The following is a 25,603-nucleotide window of genomic DNA, read 5'->3' as shown; positions in this document are numbered from 1 at the left end:
CTGAGCCATTAAATGCACAGCCCCTTTTTTCTTAGAATACTAGGTGGTGAAATAGATTAGCAGTACCTACTCACCCTGAGATGCCATTCACGGTTTTATCTCCCCTTGTTTAAAGAACCAAACACCAATACCCCGATCAATCCCCCCTGACAACTTCTCACCACTCCTACTTCTGTCTTGCTAGGAATTAAGAAGACTTTCTTCCCCTTGCAGAAGAGCCCCAAGTTGGGCTAGTCGGTTGAAACTCATTTTGTAGCGGTTTTAACTGCACAACAAAAGTTTTAACAAGGTTTTAACAAGGACAACAGAAGAAGAGAAGGCTGCGCACGTGCTGTCTTCTGTTCTTCTGTTGTCCTTGTTACAGCGCAGTCAAAACCACTATAAGATTTGTTCCCCATCACCATAATTTTGTTCAGTCTCTATATCAAGACAAAAAAAAGTGATAAACCAACTCACCTGTAGCCTCCCCAATCGCACTTTCAGCCCGTCACAGTGGCCCTTTTTCAGCATCGCCAAGAGGTCTAGCAGCTCCTTGAAGTGTGCATCTCTAGCACAGAGGAAAGAAAAAAAAATTAAGTTTAATCCCAATGCCCCATTACACTGAAATAAAGCAATCAGCACTATAGTTATTCTTTTTTTTCCTTTTTATTTTCACTTCAGACATTTATCCTGGCAGTTTGTCACACAATGAGCAAAACATCTGCGAACTAGGCTAATGTAACCTTGCATTGCAAGGGAATGCAGTAAAATATGGTGGGAGGTGGGTTTGCACTTTCTCAGCCAAATGTGATGTTTTCAATGACGAAGACATTCCCGTGGTTTTGCAAGTGAAGCATACAATACAGCATGCAGTCATGGGCTGCTTTGTGAATGAAAGCGATTTGTTTTGGTGCAAGAAAACAAATTTGGCACCAAAAATTTGTGTTCGCATTGATTGATTGATTGAATAACTTTATTTTTAATACATACTTCTTATTTTTTTATAAAATTCTAGCAGTTTTCACAAAAAATATAGCATGGGGCCAGCCATGTTGAAAGAGCTACAGACAAGAGCCTCAACAAGAGCAATCTCAGAGAAAGAGGGAAAAAGCATTTCTTTCTGATTGTGCCAAGCTCCTAAAGCCTAAGCAAAGCAAAAATTTGCATGAAAGAAAGTGCACTAAATGATTCAGGTTAAACGCTATAACTAATGTGATCACATTTTAAGCAAATTTTTACTAAAGTGAGCTGTGAGAAATATGCACCATTTGTTAAAATGAAGCTTACAGTTCCTTTACGGTTTCAACATTTTTTTTTATGGTTTTCTCCAATTCAAACATATTTCTATAGGATTTCAAAATATTAATAACTGCATGGTGCATCATACATGATACATAATGTCAGATCATAAAATAAGAACAACTCACTGTTTCTTTTTTTTTTTTACAAAAAGTGACGTAAATATGAGTTTCTGGCACAATCAAAAATATTTTTTTTTTCACAAGAAAACAAACATCATGAAATGCAGGGGTAAAGCTGTAGAGAAAATTATCCTGTATTAAGTTATCGACCATAACAGAATTACATAATCCAAAAGATTGCATCAGAAAATAACCCACCTCATATTATCTTCTCTGATAACAATGGCAAGTGTTGGCCTACCAGACATACGCCAGTACTTTCCAACAAACGTCAGCTCATTCTGGAGTGTGGAAAAAGAGAACAAACTTGTAATTGCCCACATAACTCTTTCAACAGAAAAACAAGTGACACACTCGAGGTATTTTGCATCATGTAACTTACAGGGGTGCAACAGCCCAAATAGGATTTGGAGCAATTTTTGGAGCAATAAAACATTGCTTTTTGAGCAGGAAAATGCAAATTTGTAGTAGATTAGGGGGAAAAAAAAAACTCCATTATTTTTAGCACGAAATCTCAAACTGGAGCAGTATACCAAATAAGGCTTACTTTCAGAACAGAAGACAAAAAGATGTACAAACCATTCAACATCAGCTAACTCGTGCACGTGAGCTCTGCTACTTCAATAAAAGCAGTGTGTTGAACCACCCCACAGAACAAACAATGACGAAGTCCACATTACCATTTGCAGCACCTGTCAAATAATTTCACAGGCGCTGCAGATGCTAATCTGGACCTGCCAACATGACGACCTCAAAAGTAGTAAGAATCCTAAAGCAGGTGTGAGTGGGGGTCGCGAAAAAAGAAAATAGGCAAAAGTTTTTAGTTATTGTTTCTCAAGGCTGCTGAAATGTCACAGACAGCCCTTGAGTGGTTACCAGTAAATTTTTTAGACGTCAGCAATCATACTAGTACTCGCAATTATACAGTGCATGCACACGCGTGTAATGAAGGAACAGTATGTGCTGCGTCCCGTAGCCCTTTTCCAATCTTAGTACGTTTTAGCGCAAGACACCAGTATACTGCGGCGAAAGTGATTTAAAAAGTATTTTGTACACAATAGATTAAGGCCAGGAAATTTTAGAACCGCTGTCCTTTGTTCTTATCTCTTGCAGTGGGGTTGGGTCTGTTTATCGGGAGATGGCTATGCCTGTATAATTGGGAGGATTGCTCAAATTTTGGGAGCCTCCCGGGCAAATCAGCAGAGTTGGTTTGCAGGCAAATGGCCAATATTTCCATCGAATGCACTGGTGGCACATCCTAACATTTTTTTATGCAGAGCTTCCGCTTTAATTTTTAAATGTCAATGTAGAGATGCATTGTAACCGGCAGAAAAAAAAGTTTGCGGGCACCCAACATAAAGCACACCTATGCCTTTTCTGCGCGTCTGGATTGGATGATGATGTCCAAACTGCAGGCGGCCACTGCGGCCCCTATTTCTAGCTAAAATTAGCACAACTAAGAAAACTTTGAAGCTGGTTGGGCATTTTGGCGCAGCATGGTGCAATTTCAACAAACTTCACAGTTTGGGCACAGCTTGGCACAAAAACAAGGAATTGTATCAAATTGGCACAACTGGCACAGCTGTCGCATCCCTGAACTAATTTTATACCCTGTTTCATACTTAACAGGTGATGGACAACAAATTTCCTGACCTTCATTGCCAATAATAGTACTCTCCTAGAAAATGTCCAAGCTATGCCAATACTAGTACTGTCCTAGAAATCTATCATTCTGCATGTTTTGTAAAAAGCTGGTATTTTTATACACTTTTTCGTATACAAGAATGTTAACAGATGGAGCTAGTGCTGCACTAATCAGTGCTTGTGCACTGTTTTGTTGTTTTATTTCATGTTAACTCCAGGAAGTGATGCTTCACGTTTTAGTCGTAGGAATGGTGTGGAAAAAAACACATCACTCTGCAGTTCCGAAGTAAATAGGCTCAGATATATGCAATGGCTTCCACACAATAATTTTTTTCACACACTACATACAATGTACAAAATTACTGCAACGGCAAATTATGCATTCTTATAAATCGCTGACACGCGGCACTTTTGAGACACAAACACAGCACATGTGAAAGTTACTCTGGCCGCCGCAACACTGCCTGATAAGCATAAAATAGAATATAGTGAATATAGGCTATCGCGCCCTTCACTTCACACACATTTTCCCAAAACTTTCATGCTTTTATAAACTGAAAACATGTATACCATAAAATACCAACCTATGAATAACAAAGGGGAAGGAGGTGTACAGGATGTGAGGCACTGCATCATGAACAGCAAAACCTGATATGAAGTCTGCCAAATACATGATGAAAAAAATGACCCCACCTTATAATGAAAGTGTTTCAAAGTAGACATACTATTTGACTCTGATTGTAATTGCAGTTTTAGCCACATTTAAAAAGCTACCAAATGCTTGAGAGACTGTAAGTACAATATCACTTGCCCTGAAATGTCACGTCATTACAGGGACATAAATAAAGTTAAGTCCCAATGCTTATAACTAGTGTTCAACATTTTCAGTTCCTATTTTCCCAAGATTAGTCATGTAGTATGAGATGTGGTGAGTCAGAAAAAATGAAAGACAGGTGGTGCTGATGCCATGAAGTTCCTACGAAAGCTTGTCGTGACATCAAAAGCATTGGTGTCATTTCTTTCGGCCTAGTAACCCGTTTACGAAAAGATAATCTCAAATCCATGATGTCACATTGATGTACTTGTGCTGGCACTTTGGTGCAAACCAAAAAAATATTAAACTTTCACTTTAATGCAAATAAAGTTTGTTCTAAGAATATTTTGTCAGTCTAAATGATTCAGTATTACTCCTTATTGTCCCCCTGAAGAGTATTCATGAATTTATAAAAAATAATTTCCAGTAAAACAAGTCAAACTAATGCATTCATCTGGAACAAAGCATGGGCTTAGGAATGTACTTGACTGAGGGAATTTGATCTCCAAAAAACAACACAGAGGCCGTGAGAGGTGTAGCAGAAAGCTATACACTCAAACCTCGTTATAACGAATTATCGGTTATAACGAAGTAAATGAAGAATAGCCTTGTCATAGCCACAGTGTTAAAAATAAACGTTTATAACGAATTTTTGGATATAACGAAGTTATTTTCGTGGCAGATGAGACTTTGTTATAATGAGGTTTGAGTGTAGCTCAATTCTGACCAAATGGGATTCTTAAACGTGCAGTGAAAGCATGCTGCACAACCATTTTTGCATTCTGAATTCGCTGAAATGTTGCAGAACAGCCAGATATCAAGCCTGCTAATTTGTGTTTAGTACAAGAAAGCCATGGCCACTGAGCTAATGTGGTAGGGAGTACATGCAAGTACTTTGCAACCAGTTTTCATATCTATTCAAGAGAGACATGTTTAGGAAGTACCTTTATGTCATCGATGAGTAGCGCCATGTCATGTGACAGGTAGAAGTCGTTGACTTCAAAGATAAGTGGATAGCACAACACTGTCTGTCCACATATCCGATACAGCTGCAGAGAAAGATCATAAGCTGAAACTGTGATGTGATAAACTGATGCACAGGCAGTGAGGCTGCTTCACAATAAAGGGTTTATGAGCTCTATTGCATGCATGCTACTCTAAACGTTAAGTCAAAGTTGAAAAATGATTCTTTAATCTAACAAGCTGTAATACTAGAGAACTTGCCTTGCTTGTTCCTAATGCACCAATTGGACGTTGCGGCCTTCCTTTCAAGCCAAGCTTCCGATTCACACCGAGGAATTCATAAACCTACAAAGTAAAGAAAAAAGAGAGAGAGAGGATAAAATCTGATGTGCAGTCTATAAAGCGTTAAATGAATATGATTCACATCAAGTGTAATTCTGCTGTTAGATATTTAAGAGGACTTAAACATGTTGAAGCTGAGTAGGAAATGCTGTTGGAATGTAAGAAATGCCAGTAAGAATACAAGGAGGGGAATAGATTGAGGGGACTGTTTTTTTCTTGTTCGACACAACTATATGAAGCATTTTACAATGATCTGTTCAGGCATTTTACAATGATCTGTAACCTTAACACTCATTAAAACGTCTTCCTACACTTCAAGCCTTCAGCCTATGCAGTGATGTGATTGATCGAAGCCATTTTGGACCAGCTTCTGGAGCAAATAAAACCCCACTTTGGTGCATCAAATAAGTCTCTTGGAGCAGTTAGCAGTCCCACATTTTCGAACACAAATATTTATGTCTTAACATGGAGCAGCTCTACCATGTTTAATGAAATAGATATATGAACACCTAAATGCATGTTTGTTTATAAATTTCAACAAGATGAAATTAACTTACTGCTCTTCGTGTGCTTGTGCCCAACCCTCACTTTCTACAGACCCGTGACCATCGGTCACCTCACATTTTCCTACAATACAGCATAGGACGGCAAACTCACTCAGACACAGATCGAGCCGTGATTCCGAGTCTCAGTGAGTCTGAGTGAGTAATATTTTGGTGAGCTTGAGCCTGAGTGAGTCCGGATGAGAAAAATTTTAGTGAGTCTGAGTGAGTTCGGTAGAGAGAAGTTTTGGTGAGTCTGATTCCGAGTGAGCCCTAAGCGCAAAATATATTTCTTGAGCGAGTCTGAGTGAGCTCCACACTTTTTCGGCGACCGCTGGTTCTATCTACACAACTTGAGCATTACTATCACCCTTATGTAGGCTCACGTTTGTACTCCCGCCAACTCGCACATACCTCAAAGCACTAGCGTTCATACGACAGTTCAATATTTATTAATCAGAGGCGTGAGTAACGTTGAAGGAGGGGAGGGGGGCAGGTTGACTCCCCATCCCCTCCCCCGCAACCTCTTTCACAGGAAGTTCTTGATGAAAATATCCCGTATGAGTCACCACTTTCAATAAAAATGTCCTTACTGGATTGCAACCACTGATAACTCATATTTGAAGGTTTGAGATCAAAAGGTGCCAAGTAGAGCACCAAATATGCGAGATATTGGAGTCAAAGAGCATTGACACCATGGTCAAAAAAGCCAATTATATGTTAACGGACTCATGAGTCTACTCACTCAGACTCAGATAGAGCCGTGAGTCTGAGTGAGTCCGAGTGAGTAATATTTTGGTGAGTTTGAGTCCGGGGGAGTCCGGCTGAGAAATATTTCAGTGAGTCTGAGTCCGAGTGAGTCCAGTTGAGGAAAATTTTGGTGAGTTTGAGTCCGAGTGAGCTCTAAGGGCAAACTATATTTCATGAGTGAGTCTGAGTGAGCTCCACATTTTTTGCCGACCTCTGCAATACTGTTCATATTTGCAATTAAATGAGGCTTTCTCCAATGCTTTAGTCACGGAAGTGGAAATTCCACACATTTTTTTTTACTATCGAAGAAGTTATTCTGATGATGTTCATGCTTTCAGTACAACTTAGGCCTATGTTATATGGTAAATAAGTGATGTGCTTCATGAAGAGAATGGTTGGGTTGCTGTTTTTTGGGCTTAACATGGGGCTTAATAATTAATGGGTCTTTTGAGCCTAAACCATTCTCTATGTCTAATGAAATTTGCTGTAATGAAAGGCTTCATATCTCATTTGGCAAGTTCTTTCACATGAAGTTTTGCCTCAGTCGAGAAGCAGGACTGAGACACCAGAATCTATATGCTGTGGCTCGGCCCTCTAGCAAAATTTCACAGGCATCTGCCGCGGGAGGAACTGTTGATAAATCCTGACCGTAGTACCATATTAAAACAAGCACTTTGCATGACCTCTTCTGGAAGTAAATTAGAATGAACAGTACTACCAATTTTTATGAAAAAAAAAAAACATAGCGGTGAGTTCAAGCACATAAACACACTGCTCACTGTAATTAATGCAATCATTTAAGTAAAACGGTGCTGTCCTAGAAAAACCTGTAATTGCACCAATTATTAATTTTCTTTAACACCAAAACAGAAACTATATTTAGTTGATTTAATAATGCTATGCCGCAGAATCATATAGTAGTAGTCGTAGGAAACTTTATTTATGCAGTATGGGATAGCTGCATTGCCTGACAGCGGTGCACCCAGCCCTCCGCCACTTTCAGCAGGAAACAGCATTCCGTAGTCCTGTACAATTTTAGAAGGCAGTGGCCACGTCAACACCGGATGCACACAAGCCTACACCAACGTGTGCACGCTCTACATTGGCGTCGTGAGCTGGACAGACGGTGACCCCAACGTCGGAGAGCACGGCCAAGAACATGAGTGGGACTATTTCTTTAGTTGCGGAGGCAATCGGCTGCCACGCTTCGGTCACCTGGGCTGCGCCTCTCCTGTCTTCTTAAGTTGTACCCCACTATAAAGACGTATAAGTAGACTGCTGGAAAAAGCCTTGCACATATAAACTTACAATTCTTTTTCTCCGAAAGGCTGCAAAAATGCCGTCTTGGCGCATGCTTGGCGCAAATTATAAGAATTTTGTCGTCTTGTAGCAGGACGTAGCAGGTTTGACCTCTTGGCGCAGTTTGGAGCAGCTATCACATCACTGCCCATGTCTCACAATAGAAAAATAATATCACAAGAAGGCCTTTATACTAATTTTTGTCCATACAATAAATCTACTTTCATGGGACACACAATTTACAAAGTTAGATTTCCACAATAAACAGACATGCTACCTTTCAAAAAGACCAATGCATAGCGTTCTTATGACCCACCCCACAATTAGATGAGAAAATAATAAGGATATTACGAACACTCATGATCAACAAAAAGGTGCAGTGGTTAGTATATTTTGTATTATAAAGGGTGGTGTAAGCCACAAAAGACTATTATAAATGCCCTTAGCTAACACAAAATTTTGCCAAATAAAAAGGCAATTCTCCTCCTGGCTTCACCAAAACAATAGTGTGACAACAGAGAAGTAAGCATCAGTAATCACTCTTGCAATAGGGTCACTCCTTTCTTATCTGTTTAACAGCTGCCAGAAATAACAAACCTTCATCAGCTGCTTTGGAGACCATATCTGGACAGGTTCCACTTCATGTGGTGTCTGGGTCTGGATGCCATATGTTGCCATCATAGCCTGTAGCCGCATGCTCTCTGCTATCAGCACCACTTGCACCACCAGGTCTGTGGCCGCACTCTGGGTATGTGTGGTAGCACACAGTCATCAGTGACTGTGATACAGGTGGGAAATCATGCATACATCAGGCAGCTCAGTCCTCCGTTGGCCCAGTGTAAATTCACCACTTAACAGTGAATACATACAGGCAAACACTGACCAACATTCAAAATATGAGCACAGTGACAGCTAACTCTAACAAAACGGGCTGTTACCATATGATGTAAATAGAAAAGCACTTCTGAAATATGCCACAATCCCATTTTTGTGCAGTCTTTCTCTAGCTCAATAAAATATGCAAGATAATGTTTTCCAGTTTGGTGGACAAATTTACCAGTAGCTACTTGAGCTTTGCAACTCTTCATGACATAACAAATCAATTTCAAAATATGTTTTGTTCCGTTTGTTTTTTTACGTCACATGTTTTTTTACATCACATGTCCCTCCAGTGAAAAGTAAATAGGGTAAAGCTAGGCATCATGGAACAGTGTGGCTAACGTAACTAAAGCAAACGAAGATGTTAAACCAGATCTTACAGAAACCATTACTGCTATTTTCCAAGCATGATTACTTTGTCATCTTTTACTTTGTCACAAAAGATGAACACAGTAAAGCAAGTGCTGCTTCTAGCAAAGCAGCTTTTTCTTGTGCTCCCATGTTGCTGAGTACAGTGAAACAAATTACTGGCCAAAGAATGCTCAGTGTATTGTGCAGGTACAACAAATGAAAATCAATTTAAAAAATTCTATAAAGGATAAAAATAAAGGCATACCATGTCACGCATTTTCATGCTATGTGACACAATCAACAGTGTGATGACAGGTACTTTTGAATTACAATATGTTGGAACCAGCGAATATGAGCTTCAGGAGCAAAAGGTATTAAATGGCACCAATCACTTGCATGGCCATTTCCTAAGCATCAGTAAAAGAGTTACCGATTCCTTTCCTGAACCTTTGAAGGTTACTGCAGCACATGTAGGGTGGCAATCAACCAATGCGCTTCATCAGAATGAAGTGCCGTGAAGCATTCCTTTGAAGGTACTGTCAAATTGTGCAACTTCTAGAAAAAATTCACACTGTGCTGAGCGAATATGAGTTTCAGGAGCAAAAGGTATTAAATGGCACCAATCACTTGCATGGCCATTTCCTAAGCATCAGTAAAAGAGTTACCGATTCCTTTCCTGAACCTGTGAAGGTTACTGCAGCACATGTAGGGTGGCAATCAACCAATGCGCTTCATCAGAATGAAGTGCCGTGAAGCATTCCTTTGAAGGTACTGTCAAATTGTGCAACTTCTAGAAAAAATTCACACTGTGCTGCTACCCCTCGGGTCCCGCTAAAACTCAATTTATTGCTTCGCTCAATAGTGACTACCACAGCGCTGTGTAATCTGGCAGCCTTCCTACTTAGCAGAGTTCCCTGTCACGTACTTACACATGTGCACACTTTATAATCAGCATTTTCATGCGTGTCAGTTTGGGTTCTTGCCTTGTGGAAAACCAATTTCTATTTCATTTCTTGAACAAAAGAAGGGGAATTTAAGGGCTTGTTTTTCTTTGTTAGACACAACCTTAATGAAAACCAAGAGACAATGGAGCCAAGGAAGGTATAGGGGGCGTTATATGCAGTCTTTAAACTGTACTGTAGTAATTAAGATATAAATGTGAAGATATTCAAGTGGACGAAAAGACAACTTGCCACCGACAGGAACCGAACCTTCCAATCCTTCGTCTCTTTTTCTTCGCCTCAATCCTTCGTTTCTTATCACTTAAGGCATTGCCATCAGATGCTTGCCTGTATGTCTTTCCTGTAGGTGTGCAATTGCAACGTTTACAGGTGGGCACTTGCAACCTGGCAATATTGCCAGTCCTCCACCTCCTTTGTGAGGTGTGTTCAAACTCCTTAAGTTTAGTTCATCAAGCAAACAACTGATTACTGCAAGTTTCTGGCTGTATGACATTCTGCCGCTAGCGAAAACCATACTAATTGCTGTCAAATAAAAATTATCTGTTAATCAACTGAAACTGATATGAAGTATCTCAGATGACACTTGTTCCACCAAACTGTTCACTGCGTCACTGAGGTGGGCCTGTGGCCTTAGGCCTAACTCAACGAATAAGTTTAGTACTCAGCATATAATGGAGGACATAACAAACTTTACACATATAAGGAAGCAGGTGGTGCCCACTATAATCTGCTATTTACACACAAACATCTATGAAGTATTAAATATTACAATACAGGATAAAATAAGTAGTGTGAGTATAACTACAAGGTCACTACATTATTTTTTATATACAAATATATGAACTAATATAGTTAAGTGCAAATAAGCAGCTTATGTGTCACACAGTTGCAAAGTCCACAACACACACAATGTCCCAACAACTAGTGAATGCTTCCTGGAAAATTTCATCATTTAGTTGACTGGTTTTACTTCAAACTATTGCCGAGCAGATTCCAATTAAAAACTGACCAAATCCTAGCAATAGTAGCTACTTCCCAAGCACTGGTACATTTAGAGTAATTTGTAGGGGTGTGCGAATATTCGAAATTTCAAATATTTTTCTAATAGTGTTTGCTATTTGATTCGATTCACACTGGAATTTTTCTATTCGAACTATTCGAACTTCCCAAAACAAATACAGTCAACGTCCGATTGAAAGTGACCCCTTAAGATTTTCAATATGCTTCACCTCATCACACCCCTGTATTGCGGCAAAGCGGCCTTCATACTCTGCTACGGTCGCAAATGTACTAACTCAAGAAAGCGCTGGTTCCAACATGGAGACGAAAGATGTGACAGAGAAGGGGGCTCAATTAATGCTGTTTTGGACCTGAAATTTGGCAGGAAGTCCGAAAAATCGGAAGCCGAAGCTTTTCAGCATCCAAAATTTCAGATGTTCTTATATATCGACGTCTACGAGGCAGGTTTGGAACTCCGGACTTGAAGGGAGCACACCCTTGTCCGCCACATCAGTTGGGCTCCACAGAAGTTGAAAGAGGAGGAGAAGCTGAGGAAATGGCATCTTTGCCTATCACGTGCAAAGTGTTGTCGGCAACACTTTGGTTGCACCAAATCATGTACATAAATGGAATTCGGCCTCTACATTGCCTCATTCTTGATAAGACAACTATGAAACACCACCCCGCCAGTGCTTCCTCAACCTAGCGAAAAGAAACACTTTCATGTTGCTATTTCATAAGGATATGCTTAGGAATCCTCTCTAACTTTTTTTCTGCAATTACGCTTTGAAGTATTGGAAAAATATTCTAGAAATATTAGAAAAATATTCGATTCGATTCGCACTCACACTTCAATATTCGAATTCACTTCGCACCCAAAATTTTATTACTCGCACAGCTCTAGTAATTTGTAAAGTGGATAAAATCTGTGTTACTGCTTGTAAATATAATGTGATTGACCTGGAAGACTGTCCTACACATATCAGTTTCTTAGTATAACGGTGGCAGTTCTGCATCCTTAATTTCAGTAGTTTTGTTTCAATACTTTTTATTGGCTTTTTTCTTTAGTTGTAAATTTTTGCACCGTTAAACTTGCCAGATACAACTTGTGCCAAATTTGTTGCATTGAAAACACATTACCCAGCACAATTCAGCAACTCTACATAAGATTTTTTGTTAAAGCTAAGTTCTACAGTATGACAAAATAAAAGTCAACAGTCATTAATAAAATCAAAGCAGATAGCCATAAGGCAGCATGCACATCCTACACATTGGTCATGCATACAGCAACAAGTAACGCTTTATACAAGCAAAACAAAAATTTAACGGCCATACATCATGCAAAGTGAACACCTCATACAAATGAGGCACATAAAATTGTGTCAGAATGGTGCAGTGGTGCAATAAGTACTTTTGCAAGACAGCTAATTTTCAGTCAACATGTATGTAACTAAAGCTGAATTATACCTAGCATGAACATATTTCCTTTCTTGAAAATTTCAGGTTATTACACAAATCCTACAAAGATTTAAACATACAAACAATAACATTCTATAAACAGCAACAAAGGAATTACTCTCTGAATATAAACACAATGTCTGATAACACAGCATCCATAATATTAGACAGCTGCAATGAACACAGACAACACTTTAGCTATGTAAACTTAATGATAAAGCACACATCCACTGTCGCATAAATATTTGAAATCTGCTTTTGTGTGCCTCTGTAAAAAATTGGGGGAAGCTTAAACTTCACCTTTAAGAGTGGATCGCAAGTGTTTTCGCCGACGGCATCGGATTTTCTGCAATACGAGCTCTTTAACACAATATTATGGGAAGGTGGCACCATCTTGCCTAAATATGCGTAAACACAGTGTTCACTGCTTGCGAAGCCCACTAGGAGCTGCGACGATGGCAGTGCAAGCCTCAAGGTCACAAAGTGCTGGGTTGTTTCACTAGTCCCCCTTCATTCAGCTTCAATCACTGAACCATAGTGGCTGTTTGGGTAGGATGCTCGCCTCACACACGGAAGGCCTGGGTTCGATTCCCATCCCGACCCAAATCTTCATTTCAGCTCAATTACTTTACAGTGTTTGCAGGAGTTCACCCGAGAAACTTGGTGTCAATCCGAGCATGCTTTCTTCTGTTTCTATTCTCTGCATCCATCAGCATGTTTCGCTCACGCTAACGACGACACCCTGTTTTCTGCAACATAAGCTCTTTAACACTATCACACTAAAAAGTGGAGCCTGTGTAAACCTCCGATTTGACCAAAGCTTTCAGTTTTAGCTCATGCAAATATACTTCACATGGTAGCACGTGTAAGATACGGTGATTTTGCAGAACCATAGCATCTCTCATGACACACTACAGTATACTTGTTTGATGTGAGAATGCTACAGAGCACACAAGTGCATACAACAGTTTCCAAGTGCTTCTCAACCTTGGAATACAGCTACCTGGCTTGCTGCAAGGCAACCTATTGGTCATTTTTAGCATATTCAGCTGCCAGGATCACAAGCAGCACAATGCTATTTTGCTCAGTGCCAAGGGTGACATTTCAGGCTAACTGTCATGCATGAAAGCAAAGCTCTCAGAAATAAGGCTGCTCAGTGGATAGCAATATAATGCTCGAGGCTCTTTTCCAGGCTTGCAAGCGAAGCGTGCAGGCAGGATGGCGAGAATACTCACAACTGCCTTTCCCTGTGAGGATCAGAGCCCAGGTATCCAATATGAGAGTTAAATGCGTGAAATGGCAGCACCAAAAAAAGGGAACGGCATACAGTGTATAACAGTATATACACTGCTCTATTTGCAAATATGTGATTAGTTCACACCACACTACAATTATTACCCATTTTTACGGAACAGTAAAGGCCACAAAGGCACACAAACTGAATGAATGTGAGCCAGGAGCAGTTTGTTGTTTGAGACGCAGGGCAAGTTAGATATAAATAAAAGTGTTGCAAAGTGACACTAATGAAATGGTCCTATGTGCATATTTAAAGAAAAGCGGCGCACAGCGGTCCTATGTGCCAACTATCCAGCATCTTTGTCACCAAAACAAGAATTAATAGCACACAAAAAGTAAATACTTAAGGTAGGTATCACCATTATAAGTACAATATTTAACTTCAGTACTTTCAGCAGTAATTCTTGAAGCATATAATAGACCTTCTACATAAACATAACCCTTTTTTAAAGGTTAAAAAATAATTTTACAATGTAAAATGGCAAACAGCACTAAAGCAGCTTATGGCATAACTTGCACATTATAATTTACTTTATCTTTAAGTTTATATTTGATAATCAAAGTTTTCAAGCGTACCAAAATTTATAGTTGGTACAGAAGATGCTTCTAAACAAAGAGCTAAACAAAAATATATAAACGCTTATCAATAGTGCATACTGTTTCAACCTAAACTATTACACTCCAGAACAAAAACTAAGTTACTATTATCTGCAGTTCTTATACTCAGCCTTGTCAAAACAAACCAAGATATATATCGCGCATGGATATCATAGCAGCTTGTTCTATCTACTTTTCACCACAAAGAACATCTGAACTTAATATAGGAGACATAACACGAATACAAAATGGCCCACCTGAAATGCCGAGTATCTGTCCGTTCGTCTGGGACGATTACACGATGGCAAGTACCGTCGTACTGGATCCAGTTCAGAGATGTGCAGGAGGCCCTCCACTGTACAAGCCACATAATTAGTAGTGGTCGGTACCACATAAGACACATTTGATAATTTGCAAGACACACAAACATCCATAAATAAAATGAGAAAGAAAATTTGCTGGATGGCATTTTCACTTTGATCCAACAAAAAGAAGTGACTAGTACCCTGGAATAAGCCTATTCTTGTTTTTTTTTCATCAATACTATCAATACAGGCAGGCACCCAACATTCCTTCTGATCAAGGCCAGACACATGATAAGTAAGTAACAGTATCCAAGGTAGCCTTGAAAAAGCCTTGGTACAAGTTATCCCACCGCATACATATCTAAAACAAGTGACTAACACCCAGCAGAGCACAGCTGAGATAGCCTTCTGATGCATGACATTAATTCACAGGCATAATGAATACACAGAATCCTGACTAATCAACATTTCTCAAGTGACACAACACCTAAATGGCAGATGCTAGAGCAGTGTTACCACTAACTACTTGCATTTTCATTTGAATAACATGTAACAGGAGCACTGTTACCTTTTACACAGTAACGATAACATTAGTTAATTATAGTTACCAAAATGCATATGGTTCTGTCTAGCAAGCCATAATGTTTAAGCAATGAAAGAAAAACCAAAAACAAAAAAAGAGGCTATTATTGCTGATATGTACATATATTTACACAGAAAAGCAACAACAAATATATCTCCAGCTCAGTTTTTAACTAGTGTTCACATCCTTACTGTGGTGTGCCTCGTAATAATGTGTAAGGTTTTACGTGCTAAAATAACGATACGATTATGAGGCACACTATAGTGGAGGGCTCCGGAAATTTTAACTACCTGGGGTTCTTTAACATGTACATAAATCTAAATACAAGGGCTTCTAGCATTTCTCCTCCCATCGAAATGTGACCGCAGTGGCCGGGATCGAGCCTACGTCTTTTGAGTCAGCAGCCGAGCACCGTAACCACTGCACCAGCACGGCAGCAATGCAAGCAATATGTCTTCTTAATTTCCCATCCTATAAAATATATTAATTTTGTGCTTGTGACATTTTACATACTGTTCTTACAGTAATGGAAAAATAACAATGTTACTTTTTTGCCATAACTGCAACTGTAATGCGCTACTTTTCTGATACCTGTAATCATAATTAACATGATTAATCAGCATAAAAAAAGTTAAGGCATGCAGATACGGACACAAGGCTCAGAGAACAGAACAGCCAGCACTTGGAATGCGTGTTGTGTCTATTTCTCCTTACAATACGTAAAAACGATAAAAGGAAGAAAGGAAAAAAATACGGAAAGGGCAAGAATTTTTTAAATTCACATGCCTTCCGGAAATTAAGTTTCACAATCTAGCAAAAGTACACTTCCGGCTTTGTTCAACCTAACAATGCACCTAACATTGATATTGGCGGTGAACTCATGCAAATATAAGTTTTTTCTTATAAAGAATGTTTCAGTGATCTCTCTAGTTCTCGAGTCATGATTAAAATGCAGTCCTAAAACGTGCGAAAATTTCTGAATGCGACCACATTTCGCATAATTACTTCACAGATTACTCACCGGGGTGGCCTTTAATGGATTGAGGTGCTCACAAAAGTGCAAATTCAAGCAGTGCCTAGTCTGCTCAATGTAGACCTGGTTGCAGGACAAGGGAATGCAGTAGACAACACTGTGTTGACAATTCACATAGAGAACAGTATAATTTACTCCATAGCCCTTTTTCAAAGTGCCTGCCTTCGTTTTCGTTCATCTAACAATTATAGAACAAACCCACTGCAATTTACAGCTAGAGGAAAAAACATCAACATTAAATTTTCTGCACACCTTTTTCATCCTGCATGAAAAAGTATACAAGTATAAAACAACCGTTAATTTTTGTGGCCTTTCTGTTAAAACATGAGTAAAGCATTGTCGTTTTATTCTCTTTAGTTCTAAAGGCCGCCCTGGGTTGTGAGCTCAGTGCACAAAATGCTGTGTTCCAGAACTTTTGCACACTTCAGTGCTGTATTTTAATCATGATTGAGAACCAGAGGGATCGCTGAAGTTCTTACTGCAAGAAAAAGCTGTAACTTTGCTTGCGCTCACTGTCCACATCACTATTAGGTTGTTAGGTTGAGCTTAGTGGTGCAAACGCAACTAAGGCTATGTAGCGCTAGCCACAGGGTTATTATTAGATCATGAAATTTAATTTCTGGAAAATGCAACCGAAAAAGTTCTCCTAAAATTCACTTGCCATCCAGAATTGAAACTATTCGATTGCAAAATTTCATTTATGGATGGCGAGTGAATTGTAGTGGACCTTTTTCCCCATTCCTTTTTTTCTTCCTTCCTTTACGTTTTCTCACATATATATTCTTTGTAAGAATGAATTTAGTTTTTGTTTTCCCTTGCTGTGTCTTGCTTGTTTCTGTCGTGTATGCTTGCACTTCCTAAAAACTATGAACCGTAACTTTTTGCAGGTAACATGTTTATGACGGCAAAGAGCAGAGCCATGCGCAGGTGAAAGACTCACATAAAAGCTTGGAGATTATGTACAATGCCTGGCCCATCATGAACAAGTTGTCCACATCCCCTTCAGCACTTGGCAACCTGGGCTGTGATCCCGGTTCTGCTCGCTCCGCATCAAGGAACTCCTTGGGGACGTAGAAGTACATTGGCACAATGTAGTCTGCAATGAAGTGCGCCAGACACGTTAGGCGGCAAAAGTGTAAACTTAAGTTGCAGCACAATTCACATCTCTAGTGCATGAACCTACCCTTGTAGTAAAATAAATTTTAAACCAAAATACCTACACAGAGCACAGAGACTTCAGTACCACTGAGACAGAATCCATCTTATGAAAGTGGACAGCAGCATCACACAGTGACTGTAAATGACACTCCATGGTGGTTCACGAGCAAGAACGTTTGCAGAAAGGAATATACTGTGCTAACACAAATGCATTGTAACCACCATTAAAGGCACGTTTATCAATAAACTCCTTGTTACTGAAATCACTGAGGAGTGTCAATTAATCATGGAACCTTCCTCAACCAAGAGTTGATACTATGCTTTACGCAGTGGAGTCAAGGAGGAGCTTTGAGTAGAGGCTTGTTTGAGAACATAGATAGAACACAACAGACGCAAAATAAATATCTACTCAAGCTCGTCAAGCAAAAGCATTCCCCCTCTTCTGTTCCAATAAAATGTAAGCAAGTAGAAACACAGTGAATATATCACCAGCCAGTACAGCAAAACATTACGAGCACAAAATAAGCAAATGCAGTATGACAGTTCGTCAGATATCACCAGCCGATTCCCATTACACTGCCTTCTTGCTGTTTTCATTGAACAGTTCTATCCTAGGAATGCAAAGTTTATCAAGAAAACAAATACAGCGTGAAAAAATCGGGACAAGACTGATGTACACATAGCAGTTGACCCCGTTCTTTTGCACTGCATTTGTTTTGTAATGGATTACCAACATGCCCAAGCTTCCACACTAAATTATCATGAAACATGTGATATCACTTCCAAGAAGAGATGAGACAATTTTGGAAACGGAGCAGGACAGTTTGGGATATTCAAAAGAACTTGCTATTGGCATAGTTTGTACCAGCTAAAAAGAATAAACTGCTGAAAAAAAAAATGATGCACACTGACAGAAAGCGATGGAAAGAGACCGAGAATGACACTGGCCACCAGAATCATGAACATATCTCTGTCTCTGTGTTTTCTATGTACATCCTTTATGTACCAATTGCATCTTTCAGGACACCTCGGCTGATGCATTGGAATGACTACCATTTCCAAGATCCTGACGGAATAATTAGCATGGTGGCATGCAGAAAATCCTTGCAACTAACCTAATAGCGCATAACAAACCAAAAGCCCATGCAGAAGTCATGCACATGCGAACAATGAAAGTGTCGAAAGCAAGCTTAGATTTAAAATCATGCTTCCACATAGCAGACATAAGCAACACAGGAAAGCGCTGAACAACTGATGAACGTGTGTGGCACCATTAACACCACATCATGGAGGGAACACCGAAATATTGGAGCATCACTTCAAAACATTCCCCCCAATGTGTACTTCCAGAGAGGTACTTTCACGATAACTAAAATTTGGACTTATTTGGGTATTTATAATTGCAAACATTATGTGCTAAAACACGTGTACCGACGGATGTAGAGTATTTTTCTAGGCTGCCTTGCCTTACGGCAATGTCTAACCCTGCTCCAACTTATGTGTTGCAATGGTCAACCTGCTGTTTTCTCATTACAAATTAGCCTCAGCTTGTGAATGCAACAATTAAGTACTCCTCTCCACCTCATTTGTGGAGACTGCTTGAGGCATATTATGCTACAGCCACCAGAATTCTAATGCATACAACGTTACGTCCCAGCACTGCCTATCTCGCCTCTCACGCATGCACACACAAGCGCACACACATGGCATTGAAGATACACAAAATTTAAATACAAATGTGTTCCTTTTAGCCTTATGCCACCTTTACCTTCCCATTCTTTCGTTCCATCCTTGGCCCAATCCGTCTGTCCTGGAAATAATGCGCAAAGGTATGCAACTTTTTGCTCTAAGTTAATTTATTCTTGTATACATATACAAAGAAGCTACAAGGGCTAGAAAATAATGAAGTACTACAACCCAAAATAAATATACGCAACAAAATAACATTCAATTTGGTTTTTGCCATTGCACATTCATAACTACAACCAATGCTGCAGCCACTATGACAGCAAATATGGCAAACAAAAAGAAGAGAAACAACTATTATAGTAAACATGCAAATGATTTATCCTTATTACGGCCTTCTAATTTCCATGAACATGAAAAAGAAATGCTGAACAATGTGATGCATGTGTATGATGAATTATCCCATTGCCTTTCAGAATATGCCTGCAGTATACATCTTACTATCTTACATGGAAAAGATTTTCATACTCAAACTGTATGCTAACTCAACATAAAAGAACAAGCGTTATACCATTATGATCAATGATACACCACGTGGTAGTCTTCTGCACCTCAACCGCAGAGGCACATGCTTTCATGACAAACCTCAACTGAAGTGAATAACTGAGCTCATCTTTAAGAGCACATGTGTATGTGTTCTCAAAAAGAAAAGTTTAGAAAGTTGTATACAGTAAAAGTACCTCAAGATCAACCTTGTCTGCCTTATAATTTCTGCTCACATCTAGTTATGCAAGAAAGTGCATAACCAGATAGAGTATATAAAAAATGGCAGCCTGCACATAATACAAAAAAAGAAAGACTGAATGGGATGCAAGAGAATTAGCAAGGGTAGTGCTGGCAGGCTGCAAGATTTGGTCAGTAACATGCAGCAGAATACAATAAATTGCACAAGCAAAATGCTTGCAAGAGTGAAAGTGAAGGACATGACCACAACCAGCAGGTTAAAGCAACAGCAGCAATGTTCACACAATTTCATGGCTAATACGTTTTCAGCCTAAGTAAAGCACTCTGAAGGAACACTAATATACAGCATGGTTCACACTAAATGGAAGAACATGAGTTTAAGGAGAGTACTTTGGTACTTCTTTATTGATGACGAAACTTGTCCGTCATGCTATGGGAGAGCTTTATATGCTGCCAACTGTGACTGTGCGGTGGTACCAATAGTAGTAGCGAGGCACTTAATGAGCTGCGAGTTGACTGGGCAGTGTAGTGGCGTGGTGTTTTAACGTGACAGCGCTAAAGTGCCCGTGTCGTGGAAAGTGTGGTCTCGGTGTCGTTGGTTGTGAGTGAACAATCGGCATTATCCATGAGTGATCCAAATAATAAAAATCAAGGACTCAGGCCCTCTGTGCGGCAGTCAGGTGTTCTACCACAGAGCCACACCACTGGTTGTAACTGCTTTGGGAAATGACCCTATACAGTCGTTATGTCAGGCAAGGAGTCATGTAAAGGCCAACTCCAGCGATTTTTCGAGGTCTATAGATCTCAATGGAATTCGTTGGGTACGTTCCTTTGCACACTTTCGTCATTTATGCAAAATTACAGGCTTGTGAAATGCGCAGATTGCTTACAAATGAATTTTATTGATTACCTCAAACTGCCTGCTTGGCTTCCCACAAATACTGGCCACCTTGTGGGTGACTCCTATAACGCCGGCCTGGTTACAGTGACGTAAGTGACTGAAGCGCCAGTGCAGATGTTCGTGGATCCAGCATACCAACCGCTTCAGTGTTGAAAAGGCAACGATCATGTTGTTTGGCCAGCGCCTTGCTGGTGTCCTTGACGTTAAAAAGTTTTAAAGCCAGCGCATTTAGAATTACTCCACTGCCATTGCGCACATTGCACAATTTGCGAGCGAGTCCATATCACGCTGGGATTTTACTCATGAATGTTCAACGTACCACAACTTTTGTTCAAATGGGTTTATAACATCCGGTCTTTCTTTACTACATACAGTTTTCATTCCAGATTATTGTGACATGCTGATTTACTTTGTAACTCTCTCAGTTTAGAAAAAATTCTTGCTCCGAAAAAAAGCACACGGAATGTTTTACATTTGAAAGGCTACAAATTGTATAAGAAAAAATAAACCCTGCCTGAAATCAGCCCATGAACATACATAAACTCAGCATGTTTCATCAAAATCAAGGTGTGAGAGCGGGCTAGTTGATCATTTAAGAAGCGCAAAATGACACGGGGACGAAGCATAGACACACACAGGACAAGCGCTTGCACAGAACAAGCGTCTATGCTTCGTCCCCGTGTCATTTTGCGCTTCTTAAATGATGAACCATTTCCAACTAGGCCAAACAGCCGTTTTGCCGGGCTAGTTGGTAATCCATAATGTTAAAGCTCCAGCGCAAAAAGTGTACAGCAGACAAAGAAACAACGAGGACAACCGCTGACTTGCAACTATCATTTATTAAAGCCACACACAAATATATACCTGACACACGTGATCACAACCATATCTGTCAAAGCATGAGAGCGATAAAACAAACTAAAACCAAAAAGCAGCAAAACGTGTTCCTGCATAGTTTTGCTGCTTTTTGGTTTGAGTTTTTTAAAGAGCAGGGTCCCCCCTTATATCAGGCACTGCGCATCAGACCACATTAAGGCAAGTATTCTTGCGTATTCTTGCACATCACGAATGAAGTGTCACAAAAGAGCATCCTCTCGTCACTTGAGTGCCCTGGAAGCTATAATATCACAGGAAAAAAATGCGCATTGCCACCTCAAATGGCACGGCCGCAGACTTGAAGTAAATGGAAAGTATCAAGTTAAAGGCCAGCCTAAACAGCCTTGGGGCAAATCTTTGTGCAACGCTGGACAGCACACCCATCACGTTGCCACAAGACTCTGCCACGATCAAGAGGAATGGAGAACTGCTGCAACCTAATCGGCATACAGACAAGGAAGAAGGATCTTGGCTCCTGTGTGAGTATGCCTCCTGCAAGGAAGGTGTCGACCAGAATGCGAAATACCACTGAAAGGTGACCATATAGCCATCTGAGTAAGAAACCTCAGAAACAACCAAAGCAAGCCATTAACAGCAGCTGCTATCAGAGCCTCCTCCTCTACAGTGGAACCCTTACTGGTAGCTTCTGTCCCTGTGGCAAACTTGGCAGAAAGAGTCATGACGAGTAAAAAGCATCAAAGGATCATCGTCATGTTATATTATTTATTAGGATACATAGTACAGTCAAATCTCGATGTAACAAATGTAATGAAGTAACACGAGTATAATAAAGGTATTTTTATGTAGTTGCGACTTTATTATACACAGCTTTGCCTATTTCTGTGTCCCGAAAGTCTTTAAATGTACTGTACAGTCAAAATACAGTATGGCTGAAAAGTGTTTGAGGACATCCCACACAACAGCTGTTGCACGAATGCTGCAGTGCAGCAAGAAGGTTGCAGGAACCACAGCTAACTATTTACACAATATATGTAGTGGTAAGTCAGTGGAAGCAGCTCACAATATTGTGAAATGTTACATTATGTAAACACTATTGCCATGCACTTATGTCACCTCTTGCAACAGTGACAAGTGCCGATGACCGAGGAAAAAGTAGATAAAGGCACTCCAGTGCATGTGCCAGTGCATGATTTATTGAGCTGTGCTGACAAGTTTGCCATTTGAACTCAATGCTTTTATTAAATGAACTCTGATGGCCTTTAAAAAATGTGACTTCTTTTTGGTGGAATTGCAGGGTAACCATGACCTAAGCCACAGACCCCTCCCAGGAGCAGGAACATTAGCCCCATAATGGGGGTTACAACAATGTACTGTGCCAGTCAGAGAATTGGTGAACTGCCCCCCCCCCCCCCCCCCCCCCCCCCAAGTTTGTACCATCACCAGAGAGACTACGATTACATTGGAAGGCATGTAGGTAGCTACAGCATCTACGCACTAGACACTGCAGAACGAGCATATGCCAAGTTCTTTCCATGGGAACTCTTTGAAGATGTAGAAACTGGTTGATTTTGAGTGTGTAGCAGAGTACAATGAGTGAGACAACAAAGCAAAACTAGGAAATGTGCATTTCAGCCTTTAAGATAGCGCTTGCATCTGGTTCCAGAACCACGAAGGTGTTCTAAAGTCATGGCGCGAGTTCTGTCACTGGCTCTTAGATACAATCTCCAACCTCGATTTACATGAGTGAGCAGAAAGAGCCCTCCAGTACTGCACTCAGAAACTGAATCAAGGCTAGACAGTATGCTTGCAGCCAAAACTAAAATTTGACTATTGAAATTTTCAATTCAAGTTTTCAGATGAAATTTCCAACAATTTCAAGTTTTATTCTTTAATGTTCAAGATCTAACTAAAAGTAGAAGAAAAGGCTTTCTCACTGGTAAGAGCAAAAACCAGTCCCTGCATGATGCAACAGGTACTCAAAAAAATGCAAGAAGGGACTGCCATTGCCAAAGCTCCCTGGTAGAGCATTGCCTATCAAACAGGGACTGCAGGTTTGGATCTCATCAGCAGGGAAATTACATCTTCAACATTCTTTTCCATTTCTCAATGAATATCATGCAAATTTAACCCTCATACAGTACAAGATCGTTAATTTGCATTTCACGGGACCGGACAAACTGTCCGAATTAACCGAATGCCGAATTATCAAAATTATCAAGAAAATAATTAACAAGTGTCTATTTCATCAATGCACTTTCATTTTCTTAAGGAATGAGTAAATCCGGTAATTACTTTGCATAAGAGCAATGCAAAAGCCGCAATTTTCGTCATTTGCGACTTAATTCACAATGTGAACGCTGCTCAAGACCCCGTTTCGGCTCAAGACCTCTTAAGCCGAAACGTGCTCTGAACCCACACCTTATTACGTAGCAAAAACGTGATTGTGGATGGCAACCACGCCTTTCTGAAAGCCTGCGGCCGTTTCGGCTGCCAGCGAACGCAGTTTTCACTGCTTCGCGTTCCGTATTTGCCGCGCTTTGTGCTTGGCGTGCTCCGAGGATCATCCGAATTAACAAGGTTGTGGCCAAATATGACCGAGTTAACGAGAGTTTGGTGCCATTGAACAACGTATATGCTGACCGAGATCAAAGAACACGTCCGAATTATCCGATTTCCCAAATTAACAAGTGTCGCATTAATGAGCTTTTACTGTATATGATTAGGCAGTGCTGTAAAAACAAAGATGAAAAATCATTCAGTACGCTTTCCATGGCTTTATGTGGTCACTAAAAATCACACCATATTCCTACCCTTTACCGTTTTCTCCTCCCTTTCTCATATACATAGAGTTAGCTTTGAATATTGACAAGGATCAGAAGTGTGTCACATTGAGAAACAAGACCTGCTAGCTACAAAAAGAATTTGTTCCCGAAAGAAGTGTTGTTTTCTCTTTGAGTGTCACTTGTCAATAGAGGCATCACATACTTTGTTCTGAATTAAAAACACTGTGTATTCTTGATCCTTTGTTCACCTCAAGAGCCAGCAAATCTCCTAAAGATGTCAGCCAAAGGCACAGCGTGCCTTGGCTTTGAAACTGGCTCTCTGTTGTTATGCGAGTCATTGTCGACTCCTGGCAACACCACGGGTATATAAAAGCGAGTGAGATCTGCTTAACACAAGTTTCTTAGAGGGCCCCTCATCAGCCTTAGATTGTGAATTTGGCTTATGCATTGGAAGTTGCAAGGCACCGTCTAGAGAGTGCATTACCCAAAGAAGTTTTGAAATTGGTTCATTATTGGAAGAGTTACAAGATATTGAACTGTTCAGTTACCATGCCACCACGCGGCAAGCCTCACTACTAATGCAGACACTTTCCACTTTTGCTTCAACAGGTGTCCACAAGTGGAATTCCTTCTTCCCCTTCTTTCATGTACTGTAACTGAGGTGCTGCATAATGTTCATGTGGTGAGCCCCTCCTTTTTTTCTTCTTCTTTTACTATTTTGTTTTGCACCGCATTTCCAGTGGCGGCATTGCATATTTTAGATTAGGTGATTAGCCAATATCATGTGCCATGGATGCTGACGTTGAAAGCAATGCATATTGTGCAGGACATTAGTGCACACGACTTTCATTTTTGCTTAAAGCGTGGCTCCCTCAAAGGCCAAGGCACGTGACCGTTTATTAGAAGTTTAAATTGTTTTAGTACCACACAGTCATTTTACGCTTTGCAGACACGATCACCACTGAGTGATCTAAGAAGTGTTCCTGCTTGTTTGCAATGCACAAATCTAGTAAATTTCTCTGAGATGCTGCCTCGCACACTAGCAAGCCCATTTTCTCTTGCCTTCCACTTTTGTTTGCATGAATTAATGCTCCGTTTAACTGACAGCCCTTATAACATGGCCAAAATGAAACACTTTTGAAACATGGCCAAAACACAAATGAAACATGACCAAAATGAAACAAAATGAAACACCCACTGTTGCAGTTCAACACGGCCCATTCCCGCCCCTAAAGGAGCACTGGGGTGCTATCCTGGACACTGTCAAATTCCACCAT

General features: G+C 40.2%; 1 protein-coding gene across 9 annotated transcripts in view; it reads right to left on the bottom strand.

The window, feature by feature from the left end:
- Positions 1 to 25,603, bottom strand: part of LOC119377038 (probable phosphorylase b kinase regulatory subunit beta) — a 63,736-nt gene that overhangs the window by 14,414 nt on the left and 23,719 nt on the right. For 3 of the 9 annotated variants that reach the window (XM_049411170.1, XM_049411167.1, XM_049411142.1), the window contains exons 13-20: positions 19,144 to 19,185; positions 17,158 to 17,313; positions 14,542 to 14,651; positions 8,352 to 8,498; positions 5,083 to 5,166; positions 4,803 to 4,907; positions 1,599 to 1,681; positions 457 to 547 (exon numbers count right to left, since the gene is read on the bottom strand). In XM_049411170.1, coding sequence (XP_049267127.1) covers positions 457 to 547; positions 1,599 to 1,681; positions 4,803 to 4,907; positions 5,083 to 5,166; positions 8,352 to 8,498; positions 14,542 to 14,651; positions 17,158 to 17,313; positions 19,144 to 19,185 — 818 coding nt within the window. Of the gene's footprint in view, positions 1 to 456; positions 548 to 1,598; positions 1,682 to 4,802; positions 4,908 to 5,082; positions 5,167 to 8,351; positions 8,499 to 13,638; positions 13,651 to 14,541; positions 14,652 to 17,157; positions 17,314 to 19,143; positions 19,186 to 25,603 lie in introns of all 9 variants that reach the window. The other 6 variants (XM_037646669.2, XM_049411153.1, XM_049411156.1 and 3 more) reach the window with 4 other exon arrangements.

Source organism: Rhipicephalus sanguineus, chromosome 1 (assembly GCF_013339695.2).
Source record: "Rhipicephalus sanguineus isolate Rsan-2018 chromosome 1, BIME_Rsan_1.4, whole genome shotgun sequence".
Classification (NCBI taxonomy): domain Eukaryota; kingdom Metazoa; phylum Arthropoda; class Arachnida; order Ixodida; family Ixodidae; genus Rhipicephalus; species Rhipicephalus sanguineus.
The sequence above is the reverse complement of the archived record's forward strand: the minus strand, read 5'-3'. Positions and strand labels throughout refer to the sequence as shown.